The following is a 19,487-nucleotide window of genomic DNA, read 5'->3' as shown; positions in this document are numbered from 1 at the left end:
AAATTCTCTTTTTCCTTAAAATCTTCCCAGGGGTTGCTGCATTGGACTCCAGTGTTTCTGGAAAGATTGGCCTGCGAGCAGTTGTGTACTACTTCTTCACTACTGCCTTAGCTGTAATTTTAGGTAATAAGTAGTTCAACCCTTGAGTAATTAAATCCTTATATTTGAAATGTAGTGGGACATTTTTAATAAGTTAGCAAACTAGCAATAAATGGTCAATTTTTGTCTAACTTCGATTTACAGAGAACAAACTTGGATATCATCCATCTTAGAGTGTCATGATAAACAGTAAAAGATTGCACCCGAACTAGAACCTCTTGTCCAAGTTATAATCTTCCTGTGCCATTTCACAAGCATACAGGTTTCTCTTTACTATCAAAATTAATATTTAACCATGTGATTGAATATCTATTTTGGAAGTAACAACTCCTCGTTTTGCTTCCTAAAAGAGATTTTATCAAGTTATGGTACAGAAATGGGCTAGTTAGTCCAATCATTACATAACTTGTACATATACTATAGCAAAAGTCGGGTACTTCTAAATGGAAGGCTTCTAATGTTATCAATCAAAATCAGTACCCTTTCTGATTAAAAAAAAGAACAAAAGGTTTTGAAAATTATGAGGATTACTAACTGAAGCAAATTACTATTAAGCTTGCTAAAGGTTTTGTGAAAAAAGGAGGATGGTTGCACAATAAAAGCTAAGTGGAAAGCAACGTGGCTATTTTCTAATGGTTTTACCAATTGACAGAGGGGAAACCATAAGGATAACTGAAACCCTTTTTTTCCCTGTCTGCTGTAAATAACCACATTATTTAGCAAAATAACTTAGATTTGTCTGCAACTCTGATTTAGTAGGATTCCTAACCTGTAAGATAAAGCATTGATTATACGCAGTGGTGGGATTCAAATATGTGAACAACCGGTTCTGTGTGTGGATGCCGCTTTCGGAAGTCCACTCTGGGCCTGGGCAACAAAAAATTAGCTACCAGTTCTGCTGAAGTGGTGCGAACCGGCTGAATCCCACCTCTGATTATATGTCAGAAAATAATAAGCTACATATTTGAAAGAACCAAGACCTGAATTTAGGGCAAGCATAATTCTCATCTTTCATTTATATAGCTATGTTGCAATCTTTTAAAAAATGTTTTCTGCACATTTTCAACTTGTTCAGGCTGTGTTCTCTCTGCCCTTCCCCCTCAACCCCACTCCAATTATAGGGATTGTATTGGTTGTGACTATCAAACCAGGAGTATCCCAGAAAGCTGATGAAATTGACAGGGTGGGTAGCACACCAGAAGTGTCTACAGTGGATGCCATGTTAGACTTGATTAGGTGAGTCTGTAAAACAATGGATTACGTTCACAATTTAAAAAAATTAATAATGCCAACACCTCCCTCTAAATATAATGAGAATCTCCGAGTAATTGATAGAACCCTTGAGAATTCCCATTCCATTCCCATTCCAAAATATATTGCCCACTTTGCAATTTTACTTTAAAAAAAAGTCTGCAGGGCTTTGATAACATTTAGCTCTTTGTTTCTTCAGAAAGAAAATAAATCAAGTAAACCGGCTTTTCAGTTTTGCTCTGAATTTATTCCTCATTTATTTATTAAAAGTGCAGAATAAATGACTTTCTCCCAATTTAAGCCACAGTTGTTTTTTAAAAAGAATAACATCTGCTATAAAATTGTAGAAAAGATGCAGGGCTGTTCAGGTTCAGAAGGCAGTATATTTCTGCTTTCTTCGTGTCTGCTTTTTTCTTTTATTTCATGGAATGATTCCTCCCTTACCTGCTGGAATTTGCTTTTTGTGTAACACAAACTGAAATTTTAAGGTAATACAATATATTTGAGAGAAAGTACAGGACAAAGAAAAGACCCAGGTAGTTTAAGTGTTCATATCTTGAACAGTTAAATAACTAAGCCAAAACTTAAGGAGTAATTAGGACATACATATGTTCAAAGATTTCAAGTAAGAGAAAAAGACTTATTACCTCATGCTCCTTGAATATATTTTCCACAATTACATAATTATCTCTTTTAATCCTTTTACAGAAATATGTTCCCAGAAAATCTTGTACAGGCCTGCTTCCAACAGGTAGATTCTATTTTTGTATTTATTAACAGAAGTTCTGTGAAATTTTGGCATCTTCATTAAACAGTTATGTAATGATTGGACTGTATATTATTACCTATTATTTTATATCCTGATCCAAAAGAAATAACTTTTTTTACTCAAATAGGCTTTGTTTACAAAAATCAAATGAAATTATGTAATCATGAAATATGACATCATAATTTTGTAATTAAGAATCCATTTCCATTTCCAATAATCAGTGTTGAGGAGATAATGCGAAACACTAGTTGCCAGTCAATAAACATCCATATGATTTCTTCTGGACTCTGTACCTTTTGTATCTTAGGAAAAAATCCCACCACCTTTAACTTTTCTTTCTTAATATTAGAAAATGCATCTCAGTCAAATCCCTAGTTTTAAGCAAGAACCAATCATCATTGGATCGTTAGATACTCATAAGTTATCAATTTCCTATGTCTCCCTGTCTACTCCCTATAACCAGATTCTTACGTTTTGGATGTGTAACAAGCTTTGTATCCTCACATTTAAAAAAATAAGAGAAAAATAGACATGGTACTGATAGTATCTTAGAAGTGGTAGTAGTATGTGTAAATCCTTATGTATTACAAACTTTTAAAAGAGTTTTAAAAATAAGCTTTTCCTTCATCATTCTCCACTAACACAACACATGTATTCTTACGTTCCAGTATAAGACCAAACGTGAAGAAATAAAAATCACAAGTGCAGATAAAAATGGAACCTTTCCTACAGATGAACCAATCACAGCTATAATGCCAACTGAGACTTCACAGGTAAACAGAAAGCAATTGTGTCATTCTGTTGTGGCAAAACAGAAAGACTCCTGGACCCTTAATTGCTATTAGTATTTAAGATGTTATTAGATGATTCCTATAAAATGGTTGCTATTGTGTATTATACAGCATTCACTGTGTAATCTACTGAATAATATAAAAATAATTTGTATAATGAAATTCGAGTTGTTAAAATGATGGCTAATAAAAAGAAATTGGAGACAGGAGCATCTGTAGAGGGGGACAATATCTGCCTGAAGGTGGGCCCAGTATCATGATCAAACTCCACCCTTTTTGAATGGATTGCCCTGGTTGGTACCAAAGCTGTTATCAAAGTCCTTTAAGATCAAGCTACAGAAGCCCTATGACACTATATAGTCAAAAAAAGTAAGTATAAACAAATCCCTAGCAAGTTAAGTTGCTCCCAAACAAGAGTTTGTTTAATCTTCACCTTTACAAAACATGTTACTGCTAGTTGAGCATTTCCATCTTTCCTTCTCAACCTACAGAACAAAACTAAAGAATACAAAATAGTGGGCATGTATTCAGATGGTATTAATGTGCTCGGATTGATAGTCTTTTGTCTTGTCTTCGGAATCGTTATTGGGAAAATGGGAGAAAAAGGACAAGTGCTGGTGGACTTTTTCAATGCTCTGAACGATGCCACAATGTATATAGTTCAGATAATTATGTGGTAAGTGAGAGAGAATCTTTTCATTAATTCCTTTTGCAACTTGGTTGTACATTTAATCCCAAAGCAGGGAAAGGCTTCAGAAAACTTGCCACCGTTGAGAAGATATGGCTGCTTTGCTCATGCACTTTGCAAAGCTCACCTTTTGAATGTTTTGCATTGGGTAGCTACATATGGGACATATGTGTGTATGTGTATCTAAATAATTTAAAATATATGTAAGGATCCAGTTCAGCTAATAATAATACAAAATAAAGTATCTACCTGGAAGTTTGAATGGTTTGATCAAACAATATATCATTTTGAGAAGTTGCTTCTCATGCTAAGCTGAATTAATTAACATGGTCATCAAATAATAGAAGTAATTAGTATTTCAGTAAAACCTATGTTCCGAATTATAAATTAAAGGCAGGTTTGATCCTGCTTAGAAAAGATGCATGGAAATTAATGAGATAAATTACTCATCAGTAGCCATAGTTGAATGATTTCTATAGATATAGCAGATTTGGATTTAAGATTATAACTCAGTGGGTTCATTTGCTTATTTAAGGGACATATCCTATCTTTTTGTGGAAAATGACACCTTTCTTTTTTAATAAGTTGAAGTTGAATAAATACAAACAAAATAATTCACAATCAGAATGAACTGAATTGTTTTGATAGCTTCTGATATATTGGTTTGGATTATTTTGTAAGTTTATATTTATTTAATTATAATGTATTAATGATAATACTGCCTTTTTAAATGAATGGTTAAATACATTTATATTAGGAATGCCAAAATTGAACAATTGGTTCTGCCCAAAGGGTTGGTATAACCAGTATCTTTTGGCAAACTTTCAGTGACCCTCCTAATCTTTATAATTTCTCAGAAATATTGCTTTTTGTTCCTTAGAGTTTCCATTGAAACAGCCAGAAGAAAGCTGTCACCAATTATCTTACTTTGTGGCGAGGACCTTTTGGAGAAAATGTGCTTTCTTCAGCTAAACAATCTACAAAAAACACTATATTTAGACAAAGAAATCATTACTACATTTCACCCATAAGATGCATTATAGTTCAAATCCAGAACTGTTCATCTAGTTTTCCTTTGCAATACTGTAAATGTAAGAAAAGTTAGATAAATATCCTGACTGTGAAATAATACTGCATTCCTCTGCCCTGTGTATTCTTCATATATAGAGAGAATTGCATTGCAAATTATCTTGGCATAAATTGTAATGCTTCTTTGTACATTGTAGGTATATGCCTCTAGGTATTTTGTTTTTGATTGCTGGAAAGATAATAGAAGTTGAAGACTGGGAGATTTTTCGCAAATTGGGTCTTTATATGGCCACCGTGTTGAGTGGGTATGTTACTCCTCTAATTAATAAAATGTATTTCTTTTCTTTTTAATTTGAATTGATAAATCAGGGTTTTCTATGGTTAGGGGAACTTTCATCATATTGATCCTCACTGTGTTTCAGATACATTGAAATATACTGAATTAAGAATACAACATTTTAAATTTAATTGTTAGCTCTCAGGCAATATATTAAAAAAAACAGATTGCCTCAGGTATGAAAGATAAGAGAAAGCACTTGAATCTGAATATTGACATGGCTGGGGAATTATTCATAGGCTGGATATTCATGGTCGGAAATCCTTATTAGATTCAGGTAAAATTGAATATTATTTGTGTGTTGCACAAATGGGGAAGAAATGCTGAGAGAATAGAGGATTTCCTAATGCATGTTATTTGCAAATACCTACAAATGTGTTTCAAGAAATTTGCTTAAAGAAGAAATGGGAAGGTTGCTTCATTCTTAGTTCTCTGTTCCATATTGCCACTTTCCAGTTATTTTCATAAAGGACAGAAGAATCCAGATTGATTTACATGCATTTAATGATTAATTAGTGACTAATTGGAAGTTTGATTTTTTTTTTACTAGTGTTTAACAACATTCTGCTGAGCAATATACCTTATGTTATCAAATACAAATGGGCTAATTTGTAATCTAGCCAAACGGCTTTATGGATTCTAGGAAAATCTGCTTCTCTCACTGTTGATAAATTTTGAAACCCATCTACATCTGTTCACTAAGATTCTAATGTTAAATATTAGAGTAGTTAATGTACGTTTCCTATTTCAGACTTGCAATCCATTCTGTGGTAATTCTACCACTAATATACCTAATCATAGTGCGGAAAAATCCATACCAGTTTGCCATAGGTATGGCTCAAGCACTGTTGACAGCACTCATGATTTCTTCCAGGTAAGGATAACAAATTTTTTTCCCTATGCTTACATTTAGCTCTAGGATAATATAAATGAACCTACATATGAATTTACTTTAGATATTCATTTGATATTAATTTAGGCTTTATCTCATACATGCTGTATTTTTTATTGATGTTAGCTTTATCTTGATCTGCCTGTGAAATTAATAAATGCACACAATGACTTCTTACTGACCTATCTCTTCTTAATGTCTTTATTTTTTCCCCTTGATTTGTATGATCTAGTTCAGCCACCTTACCCGTAACTTTTCGCTGTGCAGAAGAAAAAAATCATGTTGACAAGAGAATTACTCGATTTGTTTTACCAGTTGGAGCAACAATCAACATGGATGGAACCGCACTGTATGAAGCAGTGGCCGCCGTTTTTATTGCACAGCTTAATGACTTAGAGCTAGACATTGGCCAAATAGTGACCATTAGGTAAGGATTATGCTGTATCACATAATTTTTTTCATAGTAACCACTATCTTTTTTCATCTATAATATTTAGAATCAGAGAATCTTAATGTTACAAGGGACCCTGAAGATCATCTAGCTTCCTGAGATGAATCTCTTGTAAAATTATGCTTTGCTGCAGTATACTCTCATAAGAACAAGAACAGTTAAATTGTGACATGGGTTATATTTCAACACTTAACAGTAAAACTCAACTTTGTGCCCAGTGGATTTTCTTAGCACTGAAATCCATGAGCCATATTCATTACTAATTTACACATTGTGTTGCTAAATTCGGAGTATCACTGAATTTAACTGTATTATTCAACTAAGATCATCATACATTATAAATTGCTTGACTTGATAGACAACAGAAATAGAAGGAAGACACAGAAGAGAGCTTTGTACCTTCATGATGTTGGTTTTTCATGTTGGGACATTTTCTCTTCTCTGAATATCATATTTTGTTAAGCAAGTTGGTTCAGCTGACAGTAGTTAGCAGCGTAACACATATTCTTCAATCTCAAAATATTTTTTATGAGAGAGCAATAATGAGTCTGATTCCATGTCTGGAGAAGCTAGTAAGAAACGAATCTCAGGATGGGGAGCTCTTAAAAAAAGAAACAGTAAAGCACAATTTGTAAACCATTCCTTTGAGCAGTTGTCCAGTTACACTGTTTATTCCTGCAGTCTTCCTATTTTTCAACATTCTTGTATCATGACTTTTCCACCTCCTTTTCCTTGGACATTAGTATTTACAGCATTCATTTTGATTTCATGTTACCATCCCACTGCCCTATAAACATCTCTAAAACATTCCTTCCATCATTTCCTACTTCAATTTCATCCAGTTATTTTATTACTTTTATTTTTTATTCCATTCATGCTGTTCAGAAGCACCTTGTTTTGCCCTTTTCACCCACTTCCCATGTAAATTTTCATTTGTATCGAAATAGTTTTGTATCCCCTCTTTGTCTTTCTAATTGTAGTTGATTGCAAAGAAATATGAATCAGTGATGTGGTAACAGCTGTAAAACAAGTCAAATGCAGTTTCAGGCTCCATCAACAGAAATCCACTGTACCATTTCATGCTCTATTGATCACAACCCACCTCAGTTACTGTGTCTTTTTGATTTGGAATGCAGTGTGACAGCAACAGCCGCCAGCATTGGAGCAGCAGGGGTACCACAGGCGGGCCTTGTTACCATGGTGATTGTACTGAGTGCAGTGGGACTGCCAGCTGAAGATGTTACCCTCATTATTGCAGTGGACTGGCTTCTGTAAGTTGCTACACTTCTTATGCATCTTTTTACATGGAAAATTTCAATGAACCCATTGCATTGTGTAGTCAATATACTTCTAATGAGTGTTTTCTGCTGGCACCAGATGAGATATTTCACAACTATGTTAACATTTAGTTGACACTGTGTTACAATATTAACAGGTATTGGACTGAGTATTCATTCCAACGCTCCAGGATATCCAATAATATTCCTTTTTTTTTTTGCATGAAGTTGATTATTTGCATGCAATAGTAACTAAAATTGACACCATCTGAAATATTATTATAAACTTGTAATCTCATCTGATGCATTGTTGTATAGAAAACATATTCTTTCAGCAAGAAGAAAATGACATGGTAATTATATACAGAAGGAATGAAATACCAAGCAGTTCATTATTTAAAAGATTCTCACATTGTTTCACTTATTACCTTAACTGTATAACCTTTCACCTAAGTAACTCAGTGTGCAGAGTTCTGTATCCCTGAATTTCCACTAAGTGCTGAGCATACCTTTGCAAAGTAGAAGCACCTTTTTAAAAGAAAGGCCCTGCCAGTCTGTTGAAGATGTGTCTTGAGAATAGGAAATAAGCACTCCAACACTAAGACATTCATCAGATTTCTTGATTTAATGTTTTTCTTTTCCTAAAGGTCAAAAACTGTTTTATGCAGAATAGTATTATTGCATTTACTAGAACTTGAATTTATAGCAATGGTGAGTGACATTCCCTTAAGTGGGTCAAAGCTTATAATCAAAGTACTGTATAAGAAAGTCAGTGCTTATAAGAAGGCTCTACCACACAATTACCCTATTTTATTCACAAAACATGATGAAAATCCCAGAGGATATTGTCTTTTACCTGTAGTCCTCCCAGATGTATTCACCACTTCATCCAACTTTTTCTTTACCCTCTCTCACCCACTTTGTATAGCTATTCCATATTTTCCCTACAGTGTCTTTAGTTCAATGGTCCTAGGAGTTGCCACCTGGACATCTCCAATACTACATAAGTGATGAAGATGTAGGTATAATACAGCCCTTGATCCCAGAATCTTGAGGTCATTCTTTTTTGTCAAAGTAGGCAGCTCTGCAGAAATGTGGAAGCCAACAGATCCTAGATTAGATTTTGATGGTCAAGGACATTTGAAATTCCAATGTTGAAAACTGAATTATTGAGTACTGTATGAGACTCCTCAACATTTATTTGATCTCAGCATCATGTCATTAATTACAATGTTGGAATTCTACACTGACATATTTTTGCCAATATTGATGTAGCTGAGGTATAAATCTCATTTAAATATAGGGTGAATTTATTGCCACCTATCCTGACTGTCCTAAAATGTTGTTCTCTAGGGATCGATTCAGAACAATGGTTAATGTTCTTGGTGATGCCTTTGGAACTGGAGTTGTGGAGAAACTCTCCAAAATGGAACTAGAACAGATGGACACCATCTCTGAAGTTAACATTGCGAATCCTTTTGCTTTGGAAACAACCGACAGTGAGGAAAAAGAGACAAAGAAATCCTATGTGAATGGAGCTTTTGCCGTAGATAAGTCTGACACCATATCATTCACCCAGACATCACAGTTCTGAACTTGATTGACTAACAGAGGGCCACATTGGATTACAGGACATGAGAGACCCTAAGTCAATCCATGTATTGGGATCATTACACTATCGATTCTTCATGCTGTTCTTTGTCTTCTGCCTGTATTCCTACAGGCATACAGAGAAAAGAAAAAATCTCTCTCTCTCTTCACAATTCCCGTCTCCCTCAGCCACTCAGAAACAGAGAACGCAGCCATTTTATTCCTCCTGTTGTGCAAGCTGCCCATACCATATTTCCCCCACAATTGGGAACATGGGCTCTTTCTTCCCCATTAATTGATGAGAGGCAGCCAGCCATGCTCACAGCTGTGGAGATTTCTTCAGGAGGCCCAATACAGAAATATAGGCATATTCTCAAGCCTAGTTATGTTCTCAGAAAAAAAAATGTTCCATCAGAGTTGAGAATGAATGCTAGTACACTAAGATTCCTCAGCAGCACCTGCTAAGATTCTGAAATGAAATCTTTTAGCAAGATTCGGAGGATAAATACATTCCTTTGGGACAGATTGTCTTTGGCTCGTAGCTATTGCAGCATTTGGTCATTGTGTGCAGATATATGAAAAAGCCAGATTATAAAAAAATATGTTATCTTTTAAAAAGCTGTGTCGTATTTCTAGGAATTCTAGATGTCTGCTTACTATGACCATTCCCAGATGTTGGAGCAATGAGCTGGAGACAAGCTATTTATGAGGAATAATAAAACAGTATTTCTAGATGCACAGAATTCCACGCATGGAATTATTTTTTAACCCTCACTGTTCTTATATTTCAATTGCTACTGAGACATTTCTCTTTAAATTGATTCTGTTCAAAAATAAATACTACTTTAGCTAATTAACTATTAAATAGAAAAAGCAGAAGGATAGTTCTGGAGTAAGTGTGAAGTTTTTGAAAATATATGTGTATTTTTAAATCTTAATTGTTGTTGAAATTGGAAATTATTACTTGAGAACTTTATATTTTCATTTCCATTACAAATTATATCTATGACATAGTGGTACTCCATGACAAATCCTATCACAACAGCTTTGCAGCAAACTAAACTCTAATAATGTAGTTTTCCTCATTTACTAATCTTCTTTTGGAAGCTGTAAGACACAATTTTAGAGCTCTCTGTTTGATAGAGGAAATAAAAGAATGCATTTCATGGGTATACAAGCAAACTATAATTCCATATCTTTCCTCCAGTCTCCTGTCGACTCCAATCCCAATTCCTCTTGTGTCATTGCAGATTCTGTTCTATCCAGGAAGAGGGTATAATTGAATACAATCCTAACTTCACAGTTATTCACTGAATGGCTTAGAGAAAGTTTATGTTTTTAAAGTATTGCATTTACTATATGTGATTCACTGCATGTTATTTGTTTGCTTCTTTGTTTAATCTTATAACTGAATCTGAAAGCTTGCAGTGACCAAGAAGCAGGCTTATGGAGAATATTATACCAGCTTGTCTACCAGCATATACACCTAAACTTGTGAAAGATAAATAGCAGCCTTTTATGAAAGTTCATAGTGTAGAGTAATGGAGATATATTCTCATATGGACCATTTGAGTGTGATTTATTTATGAAAACATTCCATACTGTTAAATTGTTCATCTAGTTAGTGCTTAATACCGATACCTATGGTGCAGTTTTATTCTCCCTTGAAAAACATTATTGCAGAAGATAAACTTTTCTTTGGACATTGCTGGTTAGCTACGTAACACAGACTGAAATTCATAGAAGATAATGATTTTGTAAATAGGCTTGTGCTAATCTGAGAAAAATGCACTTAACTACTATCAAGAAACAACAAATTTGTAGCCTTAGACAGTCTTACACTGTTCTGTTCAATAAATAATCCAGGTACGTGCCAAAGAACACTGAAAAGTAACTATTCAAATAATCATGTTTTGATAAATTGCACCTTAATTGTGTGAGAGGCATAATAATGTACTGTATGTATTTAAATATAATAAGCTATAAATGAAATGCGCAAAGTACAAACATTCATCTGTTTGTACAAATAAAGGAGTGTATAGTGTAAATCTTGTGCAAAATTATTTTTTAAAAAACATTTGTACAGCTTTGCTATTGCTAGAGGGAAAATGTTCTTAATAGTATTTTGCCTTTTCCTTGCGCCCTTCAGTACTACACATGTCCTCTTTCTTTGATTTCAATAAATAGTTCTGCTCATCCAGCCTATCCTTGTTCTATGTCTGTATGTAGACTTGTATACCAACACTGATGAAGAATGTGAGCTTCTGTTTATCTGTTTTAATGTGAAAAGTAGCACAGAAGGAGAATGCAGCCATTCTGCTCCTCTTCCTGTTGTGTAGGCTGTCCATACCATATTTCCTCACAACTGAAAACATGGTCTCTTACTTCCCAGTCAATTGATGAGAGGCAGCCAGCATATTCAGAGCTGTAGTGATTTCTTGTGACATAGTTTTGTCACAAAAGCCCTATTAGGAGTTACTCCCAAATAAGTAGCTCCTGGCGGTTCCCATGTTAACAGGTTTCAACATTTGCCTATAAGTAATAAAAGTTTACTATTAAACCAGTCAGATTTATTTATATCCTGTCTTTATTCCTTTTTTTATAATGACACATAAACTTACTTAATACTCCTTCCTCCTCCTATTTTCCTCACAACAAGAACCCTGTGAGGTGGGTTTGGCTGAGATAAAGTTGACTGGTCCAAAGTCACCGAACCAGCTTTCATGCCTAAGGCAGGAATAGAACTCATGGTCCCTAGTTTCTAACCTGGTGCCTTAACCACTACATAAAACTGGCTTTATATAATATAACAAACAAATATACATTTGGCAAATGTTTACCTAAAGAAACAGTGGCGGATTAGACCTGAAGCTCCTAAGAGAAACTTGAAGAGAACTGCTTCAATACTTGGGATATGGAAGCAATCAACCTATTACAAGCAATCCTAAGCAATGGAATCAATTGTATACACATCCTAAGGCACGGTCAATACATAGTTTCCTTCTTTTACTAATGGAGATCCTGAAGCAACAGATCACAGATATTAGCTCTGTCCTAAAGTATATTATGTGCCCAGTCAAAGAGTTTCATCACTTCTTTGAGCTACTCTTTGGTTATACACTGGAAGCTGACCCACCTTGTAGAGCAGGATTGCTGCTACCAATACTAATCCTGCAGCAATATATATAAACGTGCAACCTGAAGCACAAACATAAGCCCACAAATGATGATAAGAAAACTTGTTGGAGTGAGATCTGTAGCTCTCGCATGGGAAAATTTTCAAATCACTGATAAACATATAAGTCATTGACCAGGATTAACTTTGTGGGATTGGGCCCTGAGTCATCAGAGGAAAGCACGCAGGCCCACATATGCAAAAATCAATTATTTTGATTGGAGTTACTGTATATTACCTGAGCATTTCAAGTTCCTTGCAAATACGGTATTCCTAGGACATTTTCAGACACGGAATAAGAGCAGCAAGGAATTTCCTATTGGGAGAATATCAGTGTTGCCTTATATACAAACAGTATGTATCAATACTATATTCTAAATATTAAAAATATCTTTAAAATACTTTGTGTATGCAGCCCAATTTCTTTATAATATTAACTAATTTTATTTAAATGTCAGAAATGTCAAAAAGATGCACAAAGGTGGCTTTCTCACATTCGTATGTCCCAAAAAGAATTAATTATTCATGTTTGAACAGTTATACCCTGACCTTGTAAAAAATGTTGAGCAATAAATAAGTTATCTGTTATGTTCAATACTTTGGATGAATTCAGGCATTTCTAGGCAGGTTCTATCTCTTCTTCATGATTTCTGCCCCAAACCTATACATTGAGAGGCCTTGCTGAAGAAGAAGACTCTTTTTCTTGTGAGCAGACTCTTTGGGTTAATTCTCAGAGTACCTCCCTTCTCCGTCCTTCATAGGCTACTCCTTCCAACAGGATCTCGTAGGGGAAGAAGTGGCAGAACCTGAAGGTGAAGTTAAAAATCAGGATCAGCCGAGAATCTCTTCATAGCCACAAACAAGTTAATTCCACACACACAGCCCTTGAATTCAGTCTATCCTTATCTAGCCCCTAGCACAGAGTTCCTCAACCTTTTTGGCTTTGCAGATTGGCGGGATGGAGAGAGGATGGTTTCATATGCGCCCACTACTGCTGCAACCCAGGTCTGAAAGGCTCAAGGTCTGAAAGTGGGCCGAGGCCCGGGGGTTGGTTGGTTAGCAGGTGCTAACCATTAGTTAAGATTTGTGTGTATAGGCATGAGTAGCAATACATCAGTTTAATTGGACCTTCATGTGTGGGCCTCATCTTTTGTGCCTGACAGACCTGCCACACACAAAATAATGTTTCAATAGCAATAGTTCCAGTAACAATATTATCATAGAAAATGAGGTAGGAAATTGACTCGGGATGTAAATTGGCATCTCCACACAAAATCATGTTCCTCATTTAGTCATCTGCCCACACATCCAGATGCTTCCCCAATATGCCCATAAAGAATTCAGACACCCCCCCGAGTGACATTTTCAGGTCAAGGAGTCGGGCAGATTTTCTAGGGATAAAAGTGACCCAACAAAATCACGAATGTATCTTTACTTTAGGGCAATACACGTTCTTTTGCCTGTCTTGCACCTACTCCGGTTAGGTGTCTTAAGCTTCTAGTGTTTCTCCATTTATCATGGTTGGATTTTTGAAACAAATGATTTTTCATTTATACTAACAGATTCTGAGAAATGAACCAGATGCAGAGGAGGAATGGGTAGGAGTCTTGTGTAACAGATTGTGCTAGAAGGAGCATGCTAACCTCAGTAATAAAAATGAATGGGTAATTGATGGTTTCTATTTATTCTGTTTGCAGTCATGAAACCATGCAACTATAATGTTCACATCCCTTAATACATGATTCAGAAACAATAGCTGGATTGGAAACATCCCCTCCTCCATACAGTATTCACATCATAATTAAGACAAGTTTCCTTGCTATTTGTATTGTGTAGGATTTTTAAAAAAAATAATAGTTAAAAAGAAGGTAAAATGTTTAAAATGACGCTGGAATTCCTGCAAAAGATTCAATCTTTGCACTGTGGGGTTTTTTTTTTTTTTTTACTTTTATCTGGTTGGAAACCTACAAGTAAAAATAGTGTTACTACAGTTACAGTGCAAACATATATATCATATTTTATTCAATAGAATTATTTTCTTATTAAGTAAAATGGTATGCAACTGGAATATTTTAATTCTCTTAATGCCATTAATAATGTGAGACAGAAACTGGGACTAAGGAGAAAAAGATTTGCAACTCTATAATGCGAAATATAGGAGAAGATAGAGAAGTCATATCCAATTATTAAAGACAGGAAAACCTGAAATAGAAAAGCACTTTTAAGGTAAGATTTTCTTTACTGAATTCGGGGGGCTGGTGGGGAGAAGGCTATAACTAGAAGAATGTCAGATATAATCAAAATATTGCATACTATTTGTGGTTATCAATTCCATATGTAAGTAGTAATTTTCCCATCCAGAATGCTGGAGCGGTCTTGTATATTTGAGTGCTAATTCTTGGGCCTTTTATCTTTGTTCCCAGACTTGACATTGGTGCTTGATATACTGTTGCTCAGCCCACTTCTAAATGTCTGCCATAACTCTTCTCGTCACTTTTGGACAGTCATGTTACTTTCACATTATGTGGCTGTTGGTATTTTAAAGAAATGAATGACCTGAAAAGGAGCATTATTGAAGTAGGCGGCATGCTGGTATCAGGAGAAAGGGCTAAGCTGGATTATCTGAGAACGTGGTTTTGAAAAAAAAGTCAAGATGGAGGCCACAACAGAATGAACAAAATTCTGCATTAAGATATTTAAGTTTAGTAGCTGGAACAATGAAGTTGTACAATGAGCCAGAACACACAATTATAGTTGATTGGTTGGAGAGTGCTGGCTCCTGTGTGAGGCAATCTACACTTTGATTGGTTGCTGTGGGTGTGGAGGGGGGGTTTCCCTTTTTCTCCACCTTTTCTCCTGTGTGCCCCGTATGCTCTGATTTACCTCATGATGTTCCTGTTTGCCTGACTATCTAGTCTGCTGTATACATAGATTAAAATATATTTATTATTTATATAAAATTAAAAGTTCGTGTCAACGTCTGCTGTGCAATTCCCTGATACTCTGTCCAAAGTATATTGCACCATACATAAAAATGGGCACTGCTTCTCAGCCACCTTGCCTTTTTTTCCCAGCAAATTCTGTGGACACCTCTGGACTGAAGGACAACTCCTTCATGACAAATAGCTGCCAGATGGAGAAGACCATCCACCCTCTGGAACAACATCATGGTCTTGATCTGGCTCAGTTGACTTTGCCCCATTGATTTATGAAAAGCAATAAAAATCATGTCATGCCTGTTTTACCTTAGAACATAAGTGTGTGGAAAACTAGCATCTATCTAACATGGAGATGTGGAGAAGGATCCAACATGTGGCACACACTTGTTTGCCTGCCATCCACCTAGATCTGGAATTGAAGGGAAGATAAGAAGGGGGCAGTTCCATTACATGTTACCCGATATAGCTATCCTGACTGAGGAATTATGGGAGTTGAAGTCATCAGGTCTTAAAGTTCACCAGGTTGGACACCCCTGTCATAGTCCAACTGGACTAAAATTACAAAAAATCAAAATGATGCTACTAAAGTATATTAGGAGCATTTCTTGCTTTCCTTCTATAATTTGAACATAAATTCAGAAGAGCAACAACCTCAGCAGCACATCTGGTTTTGGTTACGATGCTGAAATGCCCAAGGCCTCAGCCATAATGTCACCCAAGGAAGATCAGGGATATATTGAGGAAATATATAGCGTTATTAACTATATTGAGGAAAGAATAGATACACCAACTTAAACATAGACAGAGTAATGCATAATTTTCTGAGCCTATTTTGGGTTTTTATCTTTCAGAATCCACATCCACATGCCTCTCCTCTTTTGAGCAAGAAAGTATTTAAATCTGTTTATCTGCTAAAATTAAATGGTAATTACAGTACATTATCGAACCAGGACAGAAGGATACTGAACAGTATGAATGCCAGTTAGTGTTTAGTTTTGTGATAGAGAATATGATACAGAAAAAAGGTTCTTTTTCATTATCCCAGCAAAATAGAAACTATAAAAGAAAAGGTTTTGATCCACTTAATTTTACTTGCACAGAATGGGAATATAATAAAAGGAATCTATTATTATGTTCTTAGAAATGAGTTTCATACAAATAGGCAATTGTAGCTCAATCCTACATGGATTTACATAGAGGTAACTTTTTTTGCAAACAGGACATATAGGCATAATGCATTGTGTTGATTTCAGTATACCAAGTTTACTTTGAATTATTCTCTTTAGGATTTAGTTCAGGGCAGGGAGGCAATTTGCTGTTGTTCGATTTTTTTTTTATTGGATGCTTGCACAGCATCCACAACATGCATGCAATGACATCGTCCCGCAAATGCTGCAATGATGTATTTACATCAGGACATCTGACACAAGTTCTTAAGTCATCGGTGTGATTATATTGTCACATACCTGACACATACCCCTATGTTTGCACTGAGCATGTAGAAATACTTGACCATGATTGTAAGGTAAAGTCAAAGCTCAATCCTAACTATTGCATAGCCAAGTCCAAGCTACTTTTTTTAGTAACAAAAATGAAAATTCTTATCTAATGACTTCTGGGGAAAAAAACGCTTTCCCAATTTAATCTACAGGATTGAATTTTCCTGGTGGTTCATATCCAGCTATTAGTTGGGTCCAGCTTTTTGAGATCAGCCAAAGTATTTTGGCAGAGGTTAACCAAAAACTCAACTGGTGGTGACTACAAACACACATCATTGTTTTCTTGGCAACAAGTATACCAATATTTTGTTGCCACCATCTTCCTAGATCAGAGGTTCTCAACCTTTCTAATGCCGTGACCCCATAATACAGTTCCCCATGTTGTGGTGACCCCCAAGTGGGTGTGGCCACCAATAAGAGGGGGTAGGACAGCTAGGGAAAAGGGAAAAAAATGGCGGACAGCGTGGTTTGGCGACCCCCGTGAAATGGTCATTCGACCCCAAATGGGGTCCCGACCCACAGGTTGAGAACCACTGTCCTAGATGGTGTTAATTTCCCAATTTAGCTTAACAGTTCTGAAATTCCCTGGGAGAAACTCATACAAATTCGAAGTACCTCAAACCTATTTTAACTTTCCCATTTTAACTTCTCTCAGTTGCTGAGCTAAGTTCAAAATCGTCCCTAGTTGGTTATTGACTGCTTGGCATTTTGAGCTTTGGTTTCCAGTCAGCTGCTTTTTTTTCTCTCTTGATAAATTTTGTTTTCTTTTAATTTTTATCTGTAAGCTGCCTATGGAATTATGCAGCCTCAAAATACAAATAAACTTCAAAGTGAAAATGGGTGGGATGGGGCGGAGCGGAAGTAGGCAGGGGTGGGGAGGTTTTTGGGGACTTGGTCTCTAAAAGGTTTGCCATCACTGCCCTATATCCTTATGTTCTTAATGCTACTCAGGGAATAATGTCTGTTCATCCAGTGAATAGGGCTGAGTCATATCCATTTTCTTAAGAGTCAAAATATCACTATTATTTGTTATATACCATTCTGGTTTAATTAGTGTCCAAATGGCTCGATTTAATTTTTTAAAAGGTAATAAGTAATAATTCACATGTTACAAATATCACTGCCATCCTCTCCCTAAATTAAATGACTCATCTTTGTATGCTGGCTGTTTCTGCCCTGGTGTTGCCATTTCATATAGTTCGTTAACTGCTGCAAAGGATCTCTCTCTGTCTCTGTCTCTCTCTGTCTGTCTGTCTCTGTCTCTCTCTCTGTGTGTATCTCTCTCTGTGTGTCTCTTTCTCTGTCTTCCCACACAAATTTTAATTAAAAAAACTCACATAGAGGGGAAAAAAATCTAAAGTAGCATAATTGGGATGGTCTGTCACGCTTTACCAACTTGTATCAATTCCTGCTTTCTGTACACTTCCAAATTTAACCCACAGGAGAGGAAAAAGAAAATGGGCCCAGAAGTGGAGTATATTGTTCCAGTGACAAATGTCAGAAAGGATACTTAGCTCTCCTATAAATAATTTGCTTGTTAGTAGTAGGAGTGAGTTGATAAAGAGATAGATGTCCTAGTTAAAAAGTTAACCAAATCATTTATGAGATATTTTTCTCCCAACCTCATAGTCTAATTGAATGAGCCATGCAAACAGAGCCACTGAACTATAGGTTAATGAACAATTTAGCAAGAACTAAGATGGATTTTCCTGTCATTATTTCTTTCCTTTCACTATTCCTTTCACTATTCCTTTCACTATTGTGGCTGTTATTACCCCTGGTGACATGGCCAAATAAATAAAAACTGTATCCTCGATCCACAGTCCCACAAATTAAAATAAAATCATCAGTTGCTAATGCTTTAATTGAATAATATATTGCTTAAAAATATGTCATCCTAAGGAAATTGTTCTTATACAATATGGTCTTGAAAGTCTACATTTTTTTTGATCCAACTACTTGTCACCTATTTGTGTAAGAACATTCTCATATTAGCAAGCAGGAAAATAATTCTAATTCTTCCCTGAGCATATTCTAAAAATCTGGGAGTGCATCACGAGTTCAGTTTTGGATGTGGAATTTTACTCCTTCCAAGGTTAAGTAACTCAGCTGATTGAAATGAATTGGGGATGGCAATGTCTGTGCACTGTGAAGTATCGGAGCGGAAAGAAAGAGGCCTGCCATTCCATTAGAGTTTCAATTTGTATAAATCATTTTCTTACAAGGTGGTAAGGGTGAACAATCGTTTAAAACAGCAATTTTAAGAGAAAATTACTTTGATCTTCTTCCAACTGTTGAGACGTAATTTTGACTTAGCAATTTGCTGTAAAGAATACATTTGTGTAGTTCAAGGTCATTTTTTTTGTTTCCTGAGCAAAAGCATTCCAAAATTGAAAAAAAAAATCATTAATATTCTCCTCAAATAATTGCCTTGCCTTGCCAAAAAGAATCAGAGATCAATTGTTTGTTTGTTTGGGGAAAAAAACCCCAAATCTATCTGAAAGTTTTGCTTTCTGAATCTAGAAATCTTCCCACATGAATCCAGTTGTAAACCAGGGCTTCTTGGCAATAAGCTAAAAGCCCTCTTTAGATATTGAGAAAAAATATTATCTTATCATGTTTCTGCCATGAGTAAAGCTGAATAAATAGAATTAAAAGTCTAAGTGAACTCTTCCCTCTGTGGCCTAAATCTCAGGAGAT

General features: G+C 35.6%; 1 protein-coding gene across 1 annotated transcript in view; it reads left to right on the top strand.

Moving 5' to 3' along the window:
• The window catches only part of SLC1A1 (solute carrier family 1 member 1), a 44,817-nt gene extending 33,440 nt beyond the window's left edge, over window positions 1–11,377 (top strand). Inside the window, exons 3-12 of the mRNA XM_039364452.1 lie at window positions 31–123; window positions 1,221–1,335; window positions 2,059–2,101; window positions 2,788–2,892; window positions 3,402–3,586; window positions 4,825–4,932; window positions 5,716–5,838; window positions 6,089–6,283; window positions 7,444–7,578; window positions 8,938–11,377. Of these exons, the coding sequence (XP_039220386.1) occupies window positions 31–123; window positions 1,221–1,335; window positions 2,059–2,101; window positions 2,788–2,892; window positions 3,402–3,586; window positions 4,825–4,932; window positions 5,716–5,838; window positions 6,089–6,283; window positions 7,444–7,578; window positions 8,938–9,178 (1,343 nt within the window). The 3' untranslated portion in view covers window positions 9,179–11,377. The remainder of the gene's footprint in view (window positions 1–30; window positions 124–1,220; window positions 1,336–2,058; window positions 2,102–2,787; window positions 2,893–3,401; window positions 3,587–4,824; window positions 4,933–5,715; window positions 5,839–6,088; window positions 6,284–7,443; window positions 7,579–8,937) is intronic.
• Window positions 11,378–19,487: the final 8,110 nt, after the last annotated feature.

The sequence above is a fragment of the Crotalus tigris genome, unplaced genomic scaffold, assembly GCF_016545835.1.
Source record: "Crotalus tigris isolate CLP2741 ecotype Arizona unplaced genomic scaffold, ASM1654583v1 scf7180000019762.1414395, whole genome shotgun sequence".
Classification (NCBI taxonomy): Eukaryota; Metazoa; Chordata; class Lepidosauria; order Squamata; family Viperidae; genus Crotalus; species Crotalus tigris.
This window is presented reverse-complemented; position numbering and strand designations above follow the sequence as displayed.